The sequence below is a fragment of the Felis catus genome, chromosome B4, assembly GCF_018350175.1.
Source record: "Felis catus isolate Fca126 chromosome B4, F.catus_Fca126_mat1.0, whole genome shotgun sequence".
NCBI lineage: Eukaryota > Metazoa > Chordata > Mammalia > Carnivora > Felidae > Felis > Felis catus.
The window spans coordinates 41,640,607-41,660,909 of NC_058374.1; the positions used below are offsets into that span (position 1 = coordinate 41,640,607).

A 20,303-nucleotide genomic window follows, 5' to 3' on the forward strand; every position below is an offset into this window, starting at 1 on the left:
TTCCACTGCTGGTGGGTGTGTGAGTTGGTAGAGCCACTTTGGAGGGCAACTTGCCAGTATCTATTAAAGTGAAAAATATTCATACCCTATGACTCAGCGATTCCAATGCCCAGTATTTATTCTGAAGACACACTCCCACATGCACAGGGAGGTATGAAATGTTTATACGACACCATTTGTTATAATGAAATGTTTTGGGCAGGGGAGTGTTCATGAACAGGAGAATGGCTAAAAACCCTATGTACATCCATTGTCTATTTAACAAAATGAGTAGCTCTATATCATAAAATGATCTCCAAGCTATGTTATTGGATTTAAAAAGCAAATTCTAGAATGATATATATCACTTATGAGAAAACAAAACCCAAAACACCAGTGTGGAAGCCCTTGGAGATTTCTGAGGGGCAGGCTGAGATGCTAGGCCAAGTAAGAATCCTTTACCCAGGCGCCTGCGTGGCTCAATCGGTTAAGTGCCCAATTCTTGATTTCAGCTCAGGTCTTGATCTCACAGTCATGAGATTGAGCCCCTCATTGGGCTCCGCTCAGTGCGTAGCATAAATAAATAAGTAAATAAACATAAAAAAAAAAAAAGAATCTTTTCTTCATCTGGACAAAGATGAGCTTTAAAAGCAACACATGAAGAGCATGAAATTGCCAGGCTTGGGACTGTTTCACTTCCAAGAGATAATTTTTTTGTTGTTTGTTTTGTTTTTTGTTTTGGGGATTTTTTTTTAGCCTCTTTTTTTAAGTTTTATGTATTAAGTAATCTCTACACCCAGTGTGGAGCTCGAACTCACAGCCCCGAGATCAAGAGTCACGCACACTCTTCCAACTGAGCCAGCCAGGCGTCCCCCATGAGGTAATTTTCTAATAAGTGGCAAAAACCAATGGATGATTTGTTCCTCAGGCTTTATATCTTATTCTGTATTCGGAGAATTGCTGCTGGTTTGTGTAATATTTACTTTAGAGAAAAAAGGTAAACTGCCATGCCCCAAATAAGAAAGGAAAAGTTAAAATCAGGTGTCCTCACCGTCAATTATCTCAGGTATGAAAGAGGGGCGTAAGACCTTGCTAGGGAGAAGTAATGACCACCTGCTACATGTGAGGCTTTTCACCCACCTCCTGGGAGACAAGGGATCTTCTTCCCTGCTCTGACAAATTCAAGGAGAGGGTCCTCAGTAGGAGAGGGACTGGGATCAGAGTAAGAAATCTTTGATTATCACTTAATAATATTTAAATAGAAAATAAAGGGTACTAGGGGCACCTGGGTGGCTCAGTCGGTTGAGCGTCCAACTTTGGCTTCGGTCATGATCTCATAGTTCGTGAGTTGGAGCCCCACATCGGGATCCATGATGACAGTTCAGAGCCTGGAACCTGCTTCAGATTCTGTGTCTCCTCTCTCTCTGCCCCTCCCCTGCTTGCTCTCTCTTTCTCTCTCTCTCAAAAGTAAATACACATTAAAATAAATTTTAAGAAAAGAGACTAAAAAAATAGAAAAGAAGAAACAAAAGACTTTGCTAGAAAGATCCACCTGATTTTTTGCTGACAGATGTCTGTCTGCAGAGGTTGTGCTCTTCCATTCTCTGCTGTATAAAAAGAGCCACCTGGGTGGCTCAGTCCGTTAAGCGTCTCACTTCGACTCTGGCCATGATCTTATGGTTTCATGAGTTTGAGCCCCACATCTGGCTTGCTGCTATCAGTACAGAGCAGGATTCGGCTCCTCTGTCCCCTTCTCTCTCTGACCATCCCCTGCTCGTGTGCACACTATCTCAAAAATAAATGAGCATTTAAATGTTAAAAAAAATTTGTTTTTAAGGGGGGGCATCTGGGTCACTCAGTTAAGTGACCAACTTGGGCTTAGGTCATGATCTCGCAGTTCCCGGGGTTCCAGCCCCACGTCGGGCTCTGTGCTAACAACAGCTCTGAGCCTGGAGCCTGCTTCAGATTCTGTGTCTCCTTCTCTCTCTGCCCTCCCCCACTAGTGCTCTCTCTCTGCCTCTCAAGAAATAAACAAACGTTTAAAAATTTTTTAATAAAAAAATAACAAATAACATTTAAAAATAAAAATTAAAAAAAGAACCTGTTTATTACCATACAGAGTAACAAGAGAAAGGGATCTTCCCTCATTTTTGGTCATGAACATTCCTAAAATAATAAAACATGTACACATACAATTTATTTGTTTGTTTAGAAAAAGTTCTGGAAGAATAGTTGCTAATTTGAAACAGTGATACCTCTGAGGAGGCAGAGAGAGAACGAAGGCTGGAGGAGAAAACTGATCAAAGGGATTTTGAGGCTTATCTAGAATTGTTTCATTTGTTTTTTTCCATTTTCACTTCTAATATTTTAAATACAAAAGGAGATAAAGTTGCGGAAAACAAATGCTATTTTTACTTATTTACAACATAAAAGATCTTTTTGCTCCCACTAAAATAGTAATATATAACAAAATTTTATACAACATAAGTATATTCAGAAATATTTAGTAAGAACACTGTGTTTTAGTGTGTCTGTCTCATTTTTACAAACTTTTGCTTCAATACTTTATATATAGTGATTGGTAGATCTGAATCTAAGTTCAAATATTTGGTTGTTTTGAGGTATTTTTAATATTTTTTTTGGGGGGGGGGAGAGCACAAGCAGGGGAGGGGAAGAGAGAGGGTGACAGAGGATCTGAAGCAGGCTCTGCGCTGACAGGCTGATGGCAGTGAGCCCGATGTGGGGCTCAAACCCACAAACCTGAGATCATGACCTGAGCTGAAGATAGATGCTCAACTGACTGAGCCTCCCAGGTTGGCCCCGAATATTTGGTTTTAATGATTGAGTTAGACGAAGGTCAAACTGCTTCAGGTGTGTTTTCTTTGAATCATGAGTCCATTTTCCACAAGGCTTTTTCTGTTGGAACACTTGGTGGACTAGGTTGAGGGCATGTCCCCTTAAAGTAGCTTTGCAGTTTATTTTATCAGACATTTTATTTATACATTTATATAAATACCTTTATATAATTTATATTCTTAACTCTTTTCATTGTGAACTATATCCAATATACAAGATACTATCCAGTTTTAACAATATTGAAAACCTATGCTAAGATTTTAATATTAGCAGAACCTCAGAAGCTTCCTGATCATACCCTTCCTTCCTCAACAGGCGGGACCAGCTCTGGGCTGTGTCCATCACTCCCTTAACTTCTCTTTCCAGTTCTACCATCTATGTGTGTATCCCTGAACAGCAAACTGTTTAGTTTTGCCTGTTTGTGTACTTTATATATATGGAATGTTACTCATGTACTTTTCTGTGGCCTGCCTTCTTCCCTCAATATTGCTCAATAGTATGGTGTTATTGGCTTGCTTATATATTTTTTATTGTGGTAAAATTGCATAACACAAATTTTACGATTTTAGCTGGGTTTTAGGCACACAATTCAGTGGCATTAAGTACAATCACATGGTTGTGTGATATTGTGTCTTTGAGACTCATCCGCATTAGTGATATTTTCATTTCTCCTAAGTGTTCCACTGGGTGAATATTCCACTGGGTGAACATACTACACTTTATTGCTCAATCTACCATTTATGGACCTATGGGTTCTCTTTTTCTTTTTCTTTTTGTTTGCTGTTACAAATAGTAGTGTTTGAACCTTCTTGCACCTGTGTCCTGGGCACATGTGTGAGAATTGTTAGTGCATATAACTACTGGTAGAATGAATGGGTTTTACTTGCTTAATTTTCTAGAAAGAGAAGTTGGGATGGCTTCATAAAGCAGAAGAGCAGGGAACAATCTCTGTGAGATAGGAAGCAGAAAGGAACGGGAAGAGCAACCCAGACATGTCTGCAGGCTGAGTCCAGAAGGTATTGTCAAGCATTCATTCAATCCAGCACATGCACCGTGCACCAAATATGTGTCTGGCTCTGTAAGTGCTAGAGTTAGCAGTGGACTGGAACTCAAGAGACCTAGGCTCTCTCTCAACTTTGCCACAAAGAGCAAATTATTTCACCTCGTTGGCCAGTGGTTCTGACATCCGTAAGATGAGTAGATATACCCGGAGGATCAAAAACCTTCCATCCAGCTCTGCTGGTTTGGGATCCTAAGCTGGTTGAAGTAGGAAGATAAAGGCTTGCCAGGAGTAGTTCTAATCTAGGGTCCAGACAGGAAATAACTCTGGATTCAAAAACAAAAAGGACCAAAGACAATTACTGGGCCCGGCTCTAGTGAGCCAGCAGAAATGATGTGATGGTAAATGTTTAGCAGCTGACTCTCTGGGACAGAGAGTTCTTGGCTTGTAGTGGCATTTACTCATTTACATGGTTGTAAATACTCCCACGAGGGCCAAATTGGAAAAGACACACTCCCACATAAAGCTAGAAACCTTTAAGAAAAATCTAGAAAGACCCACTCTACAACACAGAGCCTCCACAAGGAAGCTTGCCTGCCTCTGTCTGTCTTCCTTTTGGGTGGAGAAAAAATTAACTTGAAAATTTGCAACTATAAGCCTGTGATCACCTAGGTCGAGGGTTCAAATTTATATGATCATGATTGAGAAACCCCTCTGCCTCTGAGAAAATAACATATAAATTGGTCTCAGGTGAGTACTATTCCCTAGAATGTCTGATAAAATCACCTGCAAAACCACCTTGAAGGGACATGCCCTCAACCTGGGCCACCAAGTATCCCAACAGAAAAAGTGTTGCTGAAGATAGGCCCGTGATTCAAAATTAGAAAGCACACCCAACCGGCGCACCTGGGTGGCTCAGTCGGTTGAGCATCTGACTTCAGCTCAGGTCAAGATCTCGCAGTTCATGAGTTCAAGCCCTGAATCAGGCTCTCTGCTGTCAGCACAAGAGCCCACTTTGGATCCTCTGTCTCCCTCTCTCTCTGCCCCTTCCCCACTTATGTTCTCTTTCTCTCTCTCAAAACAAAATAAACATTAAAAGAAAACACACCCAACCTAGAGCGCCTTTTTCATCTAAATCAGTCATTAAAACCAAATATTTGAACTTAGACCCAGATCCACTGGTCGCTATATATAAAGTGTTGAAGCAATATTTTGTGAAAGTAATAAAGCATATTAAATCATATTGTTTTTACTAAATATATTATTACTAGTATATTGTTATACTGTATAAAATGTCATTATATATTATGTTAATGAAAGCAAAAGGATCCTTCATGTTGTAAATAAGTAAATATATTATCTTTAAATATTGTTATCCCCAACTTTACCTTATCATTTTTGTATTTTTATATGTGACTTATGCCATTTTGTCCCATCCTTTATAATGTCCATATACTTACATAGAATTTGTATTTGAACAATGATCACAATTTGCTTAAAAATATTGCATACATTTGGGGATACATGATCAAAATCATTTGATCGATGAAGTACAAACTCAAAAAAGTTTGGAGACCACTGAATTAGAAACATACTTTTTTTTTTCTAGTGCATATGGGGACATTTATAGCTACATCCTAGACCACAGACTAAAGCCCAAACCAGAGGATCTATATGTATTAGTTTTCTATGGCTGCCGTAACAAATTACCACAAACTGGATTAGCTGAAAAGAATCCAAATTTACTATCAGAGCTCTGTAGGTCAGAAGTTGGAAATGAATCAAAGCGTCAACAGGCTGCATTGCTCCCTGATTCTCCCTGGGGGCTCCAGAGAGAATCAGTTTCCTTGGTCTTTCTAGTTTCTGGAGGCCTTACACATTCCATAGCCCATGACCCTCTTCTTCCATCTTCAAACTCAGCAATAACAGGCTGACTCCTTCTCCTGCTGCCACCCCTCTGATTCTCTCTTCTGCCTCCCTCTTCCACTTATAAGGACCCTTGCTGTTGTAATGGGTCCACCTGGATAGTGCAGGATAATCTTCCCATCTCAGGGACAACTGATCAGCCATCTTGATTCTGTCTGCAACTTTGATTCCCCTTTGCCATACAACATACTCAGTTCCAATGATGTACACATCCTTGGAGGGCCAATATTCTGCCTACCATATTACACATACAGCTGACATTCTCTGACCACCATGAAATAAAACCAACATTGATAAAAAGGAAACATTTTAAACCTCATTGATCTGGAAATTTTTTAATTTTTTTAAATGTTTATTTTTGAGACACAGAGAGAGAGAGACAGAGCAAAAGAGAGCAGGGGAGAGACAGAGAGAGGGAGATAGAGGATCTGAAGCAGGCTCCGAGCTGTGAGCATAGAGCCCAAAGCAGGGCTCAAACTTATGACCATGAGACCATGACCTGAGCTGAAATCAAGAGTGGTCAGATGCTTACCCACTGAGCCACCCAGGCTCCCCTGAAATTTCTTTTTTTTAATTTCAGACGGGTAATGTGCCGACGTCGTAACAAGGTTTAAGGGTGGCACATGTCACACAAAAGCATGCACACCCAATCATCATGCTTATGAACTATAAAAGGATCTGAAAAATTTTTTAATTCTATATATTATGCAATGCTCACCACCATAAATATAGTTATCACCCATTAGGTGTTATTGCAATATTATTGACTATACTCTGTATGCTTCACTTTTAGTCTCTTGTAAGTTATATTTTTTAGTTATATTGCAACTGGAAATTTGTACCTTTTAATCCCCTTCACCTATTTCACTCATCCCTCCACCCCCATCCCCTCTGGCAACAACCAGTTTTTTTTCCATATTTATAAGTCTGTTTCTGTTCGCTGTTTGTTTTTTATGGTTTTTATCCTTCTCTGCCTGACTTATTTCATTTAGCATAATCCCTGTAGGTCTCTTCATGTTGCAAATGGCAAGATATCATTCTTTTTATGGATGAGTAATATTCCATTGTATATATATCACATATTCTTTATTAATTCATCTATTGCTGGACACTTGAGCTGCTTCCATATCTTAGCTATTGCAAACAATGCTGCTATTAAACATAGGAATGAATATAAGTTTTCAAATTAGTGTTTTCTTTTCTTCAAGTAAACACCCAAAAGTGGAATTACTGGATCATATGGTATTTGCATTTTTAATTTTCTGAGGAACCTCCATACTACTTTCCAGAGTGGTTGCACCAATTTACCTTCCTAAAGGAAGGTAGTGCAAGAGTATTCTCTTCTCCACATCCTCACCAACACTTGTTATTTCTTGTCTTTTTGATACTAGCCATTTTGACAGGTGTGAGGTGATATCTCATCATGGTTTTGATTTGCATTTCCCTGATGATTGGTGATGTTGAGCATCTTTTCATGTGCCTGGTGGCCTTCTTTGGAAACATGTGTAATCAGGTCCTCTTCCCATTTTAAAATCAGATTATTTGGATTTTTTGGTGTTGAGCTCTATAAGTTCTTTATATATTTTGGATATCAACCCCTGATTGGAAATCTTGCAAATATCTTCTCCCATTCAATAGCTGCCTTTTCATTTTGCTGATGGTTTCTTTTACTGTACAAAAGTTTTTTTTTTTTTTATTTTGGTATAGTCCCAGTAGTTTGTTTCTTTGTTTGTTTTGCGAGAGAGAGAGAGAGAGAGAGAGAGAGAGAGAGAGAGAGAGAGAAAGAGGAGCAAAGGGAGAGAAAGAGAGAATCTTAAGCAGGCTCCACACTCAGCTCAGAGCCCAACACAGGGCTCAGTCCCATGACCCTGGGATCATGACCTGAGCTGAAATCAAGAGTCAGACGCTCAACAGACTGAGCCACCCAGGCATCCCTCGTTAGCTTATTTTTGCTCTTGTCCTCCACCCCCAAGGAGACATAGCTGAAATATGTTGCTAAGGTTGATCTCCAAGAGATTATTGCCTAGGCTTTCTTTTAAGAGTTTTATAGTTTCAGGTCTCACATTTAGGTCTTTAATCCATTTCAAGTTTATTTTTGTGTATGATGTAAGAAATGATGTGGAAATTTTAACACTTTTTTTTTTAGTTTATTTATCTGTCTTGAGAGAGTGAGAGAGTGAGAGAGAGCGATCGGGGGAGGGGCAGAGAGAGAAGGAGAATCTCAAGCAGGCTCTGTGCTGTTAGCACAGAGCCTAACTTGGGGCTCAAATCATAAAACCATGAGATCATGACCTGAGCCAAAATCAAGAGTCAGGCATTTAACCAACCAGGTACTCCAATGATGTGGAAATTTTAAAATGTACTTATAGGGGTGCCTGGGTGGCTCAGTCGGTTGAGCGTCCGACTTCAGCTCAGGTCACAACCTCACGTCCGTGAGTTCGAGCCCCTGTGTCGGGCTCTGGGCTGACGGCTCAGAGCCCGGAGCCGGCTTCCGATTCTGTGTCTCCCTCTCTCTCTGCCCCTCCCCCGTTCATGCTCTGTCTCTCTCTGTCCCAAAAATAAATAAACATTGAAAAAAAATTTTTTTTAAATAAATAATATGTAGTTCAAAAATAAATAACAATGGGAAAAAATAATAAGCTGACATAATTAAAACACAATATAGCAAACTTATGATTTAATATGTTTTATTATTTTCACAAAATCTTGCTTCAACATAGCCAAAATAGTTCCTAGAGGGAAATTTATAGCCTTAAATGCAAACATTATAAAAGAAAAATTTTCATTAATGAACTGAGCATCCAATCCAAGAAGTTAGAAAAAGAATGGCAGAGTAAACCCAAATAAAGTAAAAGGAAAGAAATATTTTTTTCTTATGTTTATTTATTTCTGAGACAGAGAGAGACAGAGCATGAGTGGGGGAGGGGCAGAGAGGGAGGGAGACACAGAATCAGAAGCAGGCTCCAGGCTCTGAGCTGTCAGCCCAGAGCTCGACGCGGGGCTCAAACTCACACACCGTGAGATCATGACCTGAGCTGAAGTCGGTCGCTCAACCAACTGAGCCACCCAGGCGCCCCAGGAAAGAAGTAATTTAAAAGCAACACGAGGGACGCCTAGGTGGCTCAGTCAGTTAAGTGTCCAAGTCTTGATTTCGGCTCAGGTCATGATCTCATGTTCGTGAGACCGAGCCCCACGTCAGGATCTCTGCAGACAGCACAGAGCCTGTTTGGGATTCTCTCTCTCTCCCTCTCTCTCTGCCCCTCCCCTGTTTACATGTGTGTTCACTGTCTCTCAAAATAAATAAACATTTAAAATAAAATTCAAAATTAAAAAATTAAAAGAAAAAAAATACACCAGAGAGTAAAATGTAACAAAGAAAACAAAGAAATAATGGAAAAACACGATGAAATCAAAATGAATTGGTTCTTTGAAGCAATTAATAATTAGATATATTTCTTGCAACTATATCAAGAAAAGAATGAGGAAATTATAAGTAAACAATAATAGAAATGAAAATAACTGTAGACCTACTGGTGATTTTAAACATTTCCATCCATAAATCTAAAAGAGATTAAATAGATAATCTCCCAGAAAAATATAAAACAACAAACTGACTTAGAAGAAATGGAAAACCTGATTAAATCAGCAGTGAAAAACTCACACTCAAAATACACACACACGTATACACACGCACATTCTACCAAGACTTCAAGGACCAGATCATCCCTATTTTATATCACCTGTATTTAAGAAAAACTATTATGGCTTAAGAAGAGAAGTGGCCAAAGAAAAAAATAGGGTGGTGTCTAGAAACCTAAACCAAAGGAAGAAACAGTTGTCAGGAAGGTGGAGAGCTGGCAGACCCCACATACTTCCTGGCCGAAGCATTCCTCACCCCATAAGGGACACGCATCTGTATTGCTCCCTATCTCTCCCCTTCATGGTGCTGCAGTAATGGCCTTTACTAAAAATTTTAGGGGCGCCTGGGTGGCTCAGTCAGTTAAGCAGCCGACTTCGGCTCAGGTCATGATCTCGCGGTCCATGGGTTCGAGCCCCACGTTGGGCTCTGTGCTGACAGCTCGGAGCCTGGAGCCTGTTTCGGATTCTGTGGCTCCCTCTCTCCGACCCTCCCCCATTCATGCTCTGTCTCTCTCTGTCTCAAAAATAAATAAATGTTAAAAATAAAATAAAAATAAACATTTTACATTTGTCTTTGAGATTATTTGGTCAATTTCTGGTTCTGTCACTGGTGTGTCAATTACATGAGGGCAGAAACCACATGTTTGTTTGTTTGTTTGATCTTTGTGATCCATTACCTGGCATAGAATGTATGTGCAAAAAAATTCTTGTTGAGAGAAGAGCGGAATTTGGGAGGTCAATGTGCCCTCGGGCCCCCTGAAATTTCAAACTTATAATTGTGGATAGAACTGTCAAGGAATATAGCTGAGGATAGACCATCTAATACTCAGCAAGTAATACTTAAGTGCCAGGAGATGCTAGGAGGTGGAGATGAGAAACTGAAAAGTGGTCAGAGGTTGGAAGAAATGCCCACAAATGCTTGGTCCCCTTTGACTGAGGAGTCCCAAGAATGCAAATTATAGAAGTGGGAAGTGAGTGCACCCCACTGTGCTGCCCACTTGGCTACGTGGTCTCTCAAAGAGTGGCTGGGAAGGAGGACCTAAAGTGGTGGGTTGCGGGGAAAGGAGGGGGTGGCGTCATCAAAGAAAGGCAGGAGTGGAGGACAAAGGAATGGAATGGGGGACAAAGAAGGCTAGAAAAACTAAGGCATTTGGATATTAAAGATCAGGAGCAGTGATTTCTGATGCCTATGTAATGTAACAGAACTTCCTTCTAATGAAAGATCTTGGAGAGAATGTGTTCCTGTGAGTACTTTGACTGATAGATTTATAAAGGGCTGAGACTGATTTGGAGATTAGGAGCTGAAGACAGATGAGGTATGCTGCCAGACAGAACATTTCTGAAAGGCAGACTGTGACAGAAAGGGCAGGGTGGGGTGGGGGCGGTGTCAGCAAGATAGTGCCTTTACCGCCTTGTAAGGTAGCAAGATCACTGATTAATCTCTGGGGCGGGAAGGACCATTGAGAACAAGAATACCCAAAATACAATTTTAGGTTGTATCTTTATGATATATAAACCTTCAGGGGTGCCTAGGTGGCTTACTCGGTTAAGTGTCCAACTTTGGCTCAGGTGATGATCTCACAGTTCATGAGTTCAAGCCCCACATTGGGCTTTTTGCTGTCAGCACAGAGCCCACTTCAGATCCTCTGTCCCCATCTCCCTCTGCCCCTCTCCCATTTGCTCTCATGCTCTCTCTCTCTCTCTCTCAAAAATAAACATTAAAAAATAAAACCTTCTGGGGCACCTGGGTGGCTCAGTCGGTTGAGCGTCCGACTTCGTCTCAGGTCATGATCTCGCAGACCGTGAGTTCGAGCCCCGCGTCGGGCTCTGTGCTGACAGCTGGGAGCCTGGAGCCTGACTCAGATTCTGTGTCTCCCTCTCTCTCTGCCCCTGCCCCGCTCACACTCTGTGTCTCTGTCTCTCAATAATAAACAAATATTTTAAAAATTTTTTTAAAAAAACAAAAAACCTTCAGTAAAAGTTTTGCCACACCTAACAAGCTTCTGTTTATAGCTGGTTTGGAAAATTCAAGAAAGCCCTGTGTCTCAAATTTGGAACCTGTGCTAGCAGAGGTAAGGGAACAGCCAGGCGCACAGAAGCAGGAACAGGACTTTAGCTGAAAGAGGAGTCGGAACGAGAGGTGACCGTAACAGCTGACCCACTGAAATTTATCCAGTAGACAGTCCTGTCTCCTCCCCACTCTGCCCAGGACCTGCCCTGCTTGGAAGCTGAGCAGTGTCTTACCTAGATGTCGAGGAGGAGAGTGGCCCCAGCTGACATCCAGGCTATGGTCACTGCTCCAGATCGAGAGTTTAGTCAGGCCCTCAAAAGTAATGAAAATCAGGGGTGCCTGGCTGCCTCGGTCGATAGAGCATGTGACTCTTGATCTCAGGGTTATGAGTTCAGGCCCCACACTGGGCATGGAGCCTACTTAAAAAAAAAAAAAAAAAAAGTAACAAATATCACCAAAAGAAAAGTCTTCTGTGGGCCTGTCTCTGGAGATGCAAGAGAAGGAAGGAAATGTTGAGAAGAGAATATGTATCTCTGTGCCAGCAGGTGTGGAGAGGAGCTGCACCCCAAAAGAGAATGTGGTAGTAGAAGATTCTGAAGGAGAGGTCAGCAGGTTGCACTCACAGGGTCTGTGGACAAAAGGAAGGAACTGTCCAGGGAGCCAGTCCAGGAAAGGCCAAGACTCGCCAGAAATTGATGCAAACAGCACAGCAGGCAGGAGATGAGGTCATTCCATTTGCCCAGAGGAAAGTGAGGTCGAGAAAGCTGGCTTTCCTCCTCCTGGCCAGGGTACTCCAGGACAGCCAGGCAGACCCTGCTCCTGCCCTTGTCCCCACGGAGAGGGGACGATGGGCCCTAGCTCAGAGCACGGAATCCTCCCTCGCATGGCTGAGCAGCTCATGACTAGTCAGTCCTCCCAGGGCCCCCAAATCCCTTTTGGGTAAGTTCTCTGTAAAGGTCCCAACTGCCCATTGTTCCTGCATGGGGTCATCCATCCCCACAGGCCCCCACCTCCCCATGCCCACCAAGGTTTAAGATTCACAGTGAAGACAGTGACCATAATCTGGGGAGCGGCAGGACTGGTAGTAACGGCACAAGCCTCAGATCCCACGGTTCACACTCTGAGGTGGGAATTCAGGCACCCTGCCCAGATAGTGGAAAGGATGGTTGGGTACAAGTCATTCTTCAGATCACACTCATACGTGGCTTCCCACTTGGGAGGACCCTCTTGAAGAGAAGAGGGGGCTGGGGAAAGGCGGGAGGATGGAAAATATGAAGAGAAAGGAAACCAGGGCGAGAGAGAGAACAGACCTAACAAGTGAGATCACAGAAGTGTGACATTTTATGGGCAGAGCGGAAAACAACTGCGAGGCCCCTGAATGAAACGTGGCCTGGAGAAATAAGCCATGTGTTCCCAGGACTCAAAGAGGGAAAAGCCCAGCTAGCTCTAACATCCCCAGATCAGCCTTTCCAGGAGGACAGAGCAAGGAGGAGTCTAAGACCCAGAGGAGTCTAACCCCACATGACAAAGCTGGGAAGGGAAATGCCCCAGGTGCTCCAGGACACCAGGGATGGACACAGCTGGAGGTGGGGCTGGGAAGGGAGGGTAAAGATGGTAGTAAGGTGAGGAAGGAGGGCCAGTGGACAGGCGTGATCCCCGTCCCACAGGTTGGCAGGAAGATTAGATGAGATCACATGTCATTTCCTTGCAGAGTCCGGCAGAGAGGGAACCGGTTTAAATCCCTTGTTTGCAGTTCTGTAGCAGTCTTTTGGCCATAAAACCAGACCTCGGTTGATGCAAGGGTTAGTTACAGTCCTATCCATCCCCACTTAATTTTGTTGTTGTTGTTGTTTTTTATTTTTTAGAGAGAGAGAAAGAAAGCGGGGGAGAGGGGCAGAGGAAGAGAGAGACAAAGAATCTTGGGCAGTCTCCATGCCCCAGCACAGAGCCTGACACAGGGCTCGATCCCACAACCGTGAGATCATGACTCTGGGATCATGACCCTAGCCAAAATCAAGAGTCAGCCGCTCAACCGCTCAACTGAGCCTCCCAGGTGCCCCAACCCCCACTTAGTTTAAATATTCAATAGCTTTGCTACAGAAATGTTGTGCTTGAGTGTGAGTGCTACCCCGGCCCCATGAGGCATCTTGGCATCTTGTGGTGCTAGCTTCTCCCCCAAGTCTGAAAAATTCTGAGTTCAGAAACTTATCTGACCCCAACTGTTTCAGATAAAGGTTTGTGGGCCTGTACTCAGTTCAGGCTCCCCTTCCTCCTCTAAACCATCAAGAGCTTGTACGCTGTGAACAGGGGGTGATGTGGGCATAACGTGTACAAGTGCGTGAATAGAAGAGGTCAGTGTCCCACGCATCCAACGTTGGGTAAAAGAGGACAGCACGAATGGGTTAAGTTCTTAGCGAACACAGAGGCCAGCGTGTTGGAGGTGGTGGATGCCTTTGAAGAGCAGCAAGTCTTCTGACAGAGCGTGCCCTTTAATGCTCTCCCCACACCCAGCACCCAGCACATGGAAAAGGGGGAGGGGGTGGAAGTCACTGCTTTGAGAAAAAAAAACAGCCACCAGAGAGCTTCAGCTGCCATCAAAGGTTGGCTTGCCACCTGAAACCAGCAACTCGAAGAGCACCTGCAGCTGCTGCCCAGGAGGTGCAGAGAGCAGGCGCCCGCACCCAGCTGGGGGCAGCAGGTCTGCAGAGCCCAGAGGTCAGTGGCTGGAGTGCAGAAAGAGCTCCCCTGGGCAAGAGCCATGGCCCGGCCACCCCTCTGCTGGCTGTGGATTCTGGGGACCCTGGCAGAGCTCTCGGCTACCCTGGCCCCCCAGTGCTGTCCAGAGAAGCATTACTGGGCCCAGGGACAACTGTGCTGCCAGATGTGTAAGCCAGGTAAGAGAGGAGCCCTCGCCAGGGGTTTGGGGTGAAGGGCAGTGGAGAGCGCATCTGAGTTCCAGCAAGGAGAGGAATCCGGTACCACCTTGAAGAGGGCAGAGAAGTGGCCTTCCTTGGGCCTTGACCTGGACCTCTGCTCACAGGGACCTTCCTGGTGAAGGACTGTGACAGACACGGAGAGGCTGCTCAGTGTGATCCATGCATACCGGGGGCCTCCTTTTCACCAGACCACCACATCCGGCGCCACTGTGAGAGTTGTCGGCATTGTAACTCTGGTGAGATGGGCAAACCTCTGGGGGATCAAGGTGGCAGAGCCGGGGATGGAGAAACAACGAGGAGGGAGGTCAGAGCTTGTCACTTCAAGGCTACTGCAAATGGAGCCAATACTGGGAAATGGGGTGCCCTGGGCAGGGCACATATTGATGTGGAGAGAACTCTAGCGTTACAGGGAATGGGGTAAGCAGACTTTGGGGAGCTGCGGAGAATGGGTGCACAACTCAGATCATGACAATATAAAGGGGAAGTGAAAAAAAAGGGAGGTGGTCCTAGGTCCCAGATTTCAGGTGAGCAAACCCCCATTGATGAATTGGCTGCGTCTGAAGTGCACATTCATTTGGAACTTGGAGTACATCTTTCTTTTCTTTCTTTCTTTCTTTCTTTCTTTCTTTCTTTCTTTCTTTCTTTCTTTTTTCTTTCTTTCTGTATTTATTTGAGAGAGAGAGAGAGAACAGAGGAGAGGCAGAGAGAGGGAGAGAGAGAATCCCAAGCAGGCTCCACAGTCAGCACAGAGCCCGATGTGGGGCTTGAACTCACGAACTGTGAGATCATGACCTGAGCCAAAATCAAGAGTCAAACCCTTAACCAACTGAGTCACCCAAGCACCCCCTTTCTTTTTTTTTTTTTTTAATATTTATTTTTATTTATTTTGAGAGAGAGAGGGGGAGAGTTCAGGGGAGGGGCAGAGAGAGAGAGAGGGAAAGAGAGAATCCCAAGCAAGCTCCAAGCTGTCAGTACGGAGCCCAACTCAGGGCTCAATCTCACAAACCATGAGATCATGGTCTGAGCCAAAATCAAGAGCTGAAGGCTCAACTGACTGAGCCACCCAGGTGCCCCTAAGGAAATAACAATACCAGCCAGTCGAGTAACATCCTTTCTTTTTTTTTTTTTTTTTTTTTTTTGCACAACAGCCAATTTAGGAAAATGAATATGTATGTGGCCTATATTTCTTGTTTATTTTGTAATTTTATCTTTAAAAAAAATTTTTAATGTTTATTTATTTTTGGGAGACAGAGAGACAGAGTGCAAGCAGGGGAGGGGCAGAGAGAGAGAGAGAGGGAGACACAGAATCTGAAGCAGGCTCCAGGCTCTAAGCTCCATCCGAGCTGTCAGCACAGAGCCTGATGTGGGACTCAAACCCACAAAGGGCAGGATCATGACTTGGGCTGAAGTCAGATGCTTAACTGACTGAGCCACCCAGGCACCCCAGTAATTTTATCTTTTTTAAATGAAGAAGTAACATGTGCAGCTGATGTGAATTCTTTTATTATTTCTGCATCTTAGCTAGAATTTCAGAATCTGTGTGCCAGCCCAGATAGAGCAGCAGACTTTAAAGTGGTCCCTTGGGGCACCTGGGTGGCTCAGTCAGTTGCACATCCAACTTCGGCTCAGGTCATGATCTCACAGTTCGTGGGTTCTAGCCCCACATCGGGCTTTGCACTGACAGCACGGAGCCTGCTTGGGATTCTCTCTCCCTCTCTCTTTCTCTGGTCTTCCCCCTCTCTTTTTTTCTCTCTCTCAAAATAAATAAATATTAAAAAATAAAAATAAAAATAAAAACAAACGAAAAAAGGTTTGCCATTGCAAATAAGTCAAAAAAAAAAAATCTCAAATACACAAGAAGTATTCCTCAGTCCACTCAACTTAAAAATATATTAATGGATGCTTTTCTCCTCTTGTCAGCAACCCCAGCAGGGTTGGAATTATTTATTTATTTTTGATATTTATTTATTTTGGAGAGAGAGAGAGAGAGAGAGAGAGAGAGTGAACACGAGCAGGGCAGGGGCAGAGAGAGTGGGAGAGAGAGAATCCCAACCAGGCTCCATGCTCAGCACGGAGCCCTACTCACGGCTTGATCTCAGGAACTGTGAGATCATGACTGGAGCCAACACCAAGAGTAGGATGCCCAACCGACTTAACCACACAGGCACCCCTGGAATTATTTTAGTCAAAGTCCACCCACTCATTCTGCAGGCCCCGCCAAAAGGCCTTTTCCCAATACTGAACCAGCCTGAGCTCCCTTTGCTGTGTTCCAGACCAGGCGGTTCAGACTCAGCCCATAGGCCCCCAAAACTCTCAGGCAGCAATTGACTGAGGGACTCCAGGTGACGGTGGCCAGGGGTGAGGCTGAATGAGTTTAGCCCCCTCTGGACCTCAGTATTCCCATGGGTAAGATGGAAAAGTGCTTGAAATTCACCTGGAATTTGGGGCACAGGTTATACAAGGTGAAAAGAACTCCCAGGTCTCTGGATACTCCTCACTAAAAACAATGGCACGCCTTCCATTGTAACCAAGCCCAGCCCCCTCCTTAACCCTTCTCTTGCCTTTGGGCAGATACCCTCCTGCCCACCCCCTCCTGGGTCTGAGGTGATCTTTCTCACCTTTGCCTACCTCTTCTCCTCTCCCCTATCACTGTTCTCTTCTTGCAGATCCTTGTCCAGGCTGGCTCACAATTCCTGGTAAGCCACAAGGAAACCAAATTCTAGTAGCAACTACGAGTCAAAATTCAGAAAGAAGCAGCCCTAGGGGCCTAAGGATGGGAAGAAGGAATTTGTGTCCCTCTCCCTTTCCTCACAAAAAGCACATGCTAAAGGAATATTAGAGTACTAATAGGCATCTTCGACATCTTCCAGCCTTCCTTTCTGCACCCCTCCTTGCCTGTGGGGGCTCTTCTCCCTGGTTCCCCATGAGTGCACTGTCCTAAGGTCCCACCAGTCCATGGGCAAACCTGGCCCACGTCCGGGTGCTGATGCCTTCCCCAGAATCACCCTCCTCTTCTTAACCCCAACCATCCGTGAGTCCAACCCAGACTAGAACCCCTCACATCCTCCTCCTCTAGTATAATTTATTGGCAGTCATTCAGCACCCGACCTCTACACTTGAATAACATTTCTATTTAAAAGGCAAAGTAGGGGCACCTGGGTGGCTCAGTCGGTTGAGTGTCCGACTTCAGCTCAGGTCATGATCTCACGGTTTGTGGGTTTGAGCCCTGCATCGGGCTCTGTGCTGACAGCTCAGAGCCTGGAGCCAGCTTCTGATTCTGTGTCTCCCTCTCTCTCTGCCCTCCTCTGTTTGCACTCTGTCTGTGTCTCTGTCTCTCAAAAATAAATAAACATTTAAAAAAACTTTTTTAAAAAGGCAAAGTGTGTTAGTAATGAAGTAAATCTCTAGGAAAGTTAAAAACCTATCAGGGGGCCACCTGGGTGGCTCAGTTGCTTAAGTGTCCAACTCTTGATTTCAGCTCAGGTCATGATCTCATGGTTTGTGGGTTTGAGCCCACGTCGGGCTCTGCACTGCCAGCTCAGAGCCTGCTTGAGATTCTCTCTCTCCCTCTCTTTTTGCCCCTCCCCCCTCTCAAAAATGAACATTTAAAAACAAATTAAAAAATAAAAACCTATCAGGGACCATAGCAGCACTATTCCTGATTGCTTAAAAACTGGACACTACCCACGTGCCATTTGCAGTAGAATAGATAACTGAATCATGAGAAATTCATACAGTGGAATACTATACAGCAGGAGAAGGAATAGCCTATGGTTACAATGTGGATGAATTTCACAAAGATTGAATAAGAGTGCCTGATACAAGTAAGTACACACGCATGACTACACAAATGTAGTGCAAAAAGAAGCAAAATGAACTCGCAGTGTTAGGAAGTCAGGCTAGATAGTGGTTATGTGTGGGTGGGAGGAGGTAGTGACTAGAAAGGAACTCTGCTTCTCTTGTCTATGGGTCCAATTTGTAGCGATTCTCAAGCTTGATGTTTCTGATCTGTGTACCTCTCTGTAAGTAAATTACACTTCAAGAAGTTATAAAAGTATCAGTGAATAAGAGAGAATAATATCATGCAAGCTGTTTCTACTTTTTCCAGTTTGCATTTCCGAAGCATGAATTTTCTAAAAGGTCTACATTTTTCCTTTCATGGCAATAGTAATAAAGGCAGAGGCACTGGGTGACAGCGAGGGAGGGGCAGGCCCTTGTGTAGATGGGGCAGGAGTTCCGGGAGCCGGGTCTGGGACGGCAGCTCAAGATAGGATTTAGCGAGCGCAGCTTGCAGGTCTCTGAGGCCTGAGCTTCTCGTGTTCCTCCCGCCCTCCTCTGTCCCCAGGTCTCCTCATTCGAAACTGCACCCTCACCGCCAATGCAGAGTGTGCCTGTCCCAAGGGCTGGCAGTGCAGGGACAAGGAGTGTACCGAGTGTGATCCTCCTTCAAACCCCTCACTGACACCTCGTCCACCTCAGGCCCCAGGCCCACACCCACAACCCACCCACTTACCTTACGCCAAAAGTAAGTTCCAGGCAACACTTTGTCCAGTCACAGGGATAAGGGTCACCCCCCCCCCCACCAGCACCCTCCCCACATAAGTTGCCTGGCCAGCTGGTCAGCGTTCCCATCTCACCCAGCGCCTCTTAGGCCTCAGGCCTTCATTCAGCCCAGGCTTGTGCCCTGGGAGGTGCCCTGCTGCTGCTCACCCTGTCTCTTTTTCCAGAGATGCCAGAGGCCGGGACAGTCCGGCAAGTGCAAACTCTAGCTGATTTCAGGTGGCTGCCTGCCCCAGCTCTCTCTACCCACGGACCACGTGAGTTTCCTCCCCATTCTCCACCCCCAGAGAGAATGCATACAGGAGAGGGAAGTCAGCCAGAAAGCTCCTGGAGTAGGAGTAAGAAGTAGGAGAAGCAGAATCTAAGGATTAGGAAAGGACTTAGTCCAATGGTAGCAGTGGGGATCGGGGTGAGAGAGAAATGGCAGATGGGTAACAGATGGGCAGAGATGGCAGATGGGCTGAGGGGAGTCGAGACCTAGGCCCTCCCCCAAAACACTTGTGTGGCCCCTGTCTACCACAGCCCAAAGGTCCCTGTGCAGCACAGACTGCATCCGCATCTTTGTGGTCCTCTCTGGAATGTTTCTTGCTTTCACCATGGTCGGAGCCCTGTGCCTCCATCAACAAAGAAAAAATGGACTAAGTAAGAGACAAAATGCAGGTCTCCAGTCCTGTCCCTGCACCCCACCCTACTTCCTTAGCCCCGCCACCCATGCCTGGAACCTCTCGGAAGCCTCCCTCGCACCATCTTTACCAACCCTTGCTCCTGCCTTCTCTCTCCCCTCTTCGTCCGCACCCCCTGACAGCCGCCCCCAAGCTAACCCTCCTTTGTTCATGTCCACTCTCTTCACCACCCCCCGCCTTGACTGCCTCTGATTCTCCTCCTGCAGACGAAGAAGAAAGTCCAGTGATGCCTGCAGAGCCTTGTCCTTACAGCTGCCCCAGGGAAGAAGAGGGGGGCGCCATCCCCATTCAGGAAGACTACCGAAAACCAGAGCCTGCTTCCTACCCCTGAGCGTGCTCGCCTTGGGGGGTGGGGAGGTCATCACTACAATAAAATCCCAGCCTCAGTCCCACCCCATCGGCCACCCAGGCCGATGAGCCGAATGAGCCCTGGCACCCCCGGTTTCAGTACCATCCTCTTATCAGGACCCTTTCCTGTGTGCAGACTTGAGAACGTGCCTTTTGGAGACTGGCAGTGACAAGGACACGAGGGGATGCGGTGGAGGGTGGGTCACAGGAGCCCGAGTATGCCCTGGCTCAGCCGGCTTCGCCCCTGCGCTGCACTGGAGGGCTGAGGCCCTAGCTGGAAAACACACTTCTGCCTACGAATTCCCACGTGCTGTATCACTGACGTAGAAATTCGGCAAAATAAAGTGACGGCCAGCCACACACCG

The 20,303-nt window shown here is 45.1% G+C and overlaps 1 protein-coding gene and 1 non-coding gene across 3 annotated transcripts; one reads left to right on the top strand and one right to left on the bottom strand.

Annotated features, from left to right (window-relative positions):
• Positions 1–6,335: 6,335 nt before the first annotated feature.
• LOC111561587 lies at positions 6,336–6,439 on the bottom strand. Its single transcript, XR_002744229.1, has one exon. It is a non-coding gene; the product is annotated as a small nucleolar RNA U13 (small nucleolar RNA).
• Positions 6,440–13,978: 7,539 nt separating this feature from the next.
• CD27 (CD27 molecule) lies at positions 13,979–20,300 on the top strand. 2 transcript variants are annotated; one of them, XM_011283723.4, is made up of 6 exons: positions 13,982–14,305; positions 14,452–14,583; positions 18,693–18,872; positions 19,075–19,164; positions 19,430–19,549; positions 19,797–20,300. In XM_011283723.4, the coding sequence occupies exons 1-6, from the start codon at positions 14,170–14,172 to the stop codon at positions 19,919–19,921; spliced, it is 783 nt and encodes a 260-aa protein (XP_011282025.3). In that variant the 5' UTR covers positions 13,982–14,169; the 3' UTR covers positions 19,922–20,300. The 2 variants fall into 2 exon arrangements, with proteins under 2 accessions (XP_019689971.3, XP_011282025.3); XM_019834412.3 differs by lacking the exon at positions 14,452–14,583 and having other exon boundaries at positions 13,979–14,305.
• Positions 20,301–20,303: the final 3 nt, after the last annotated feature.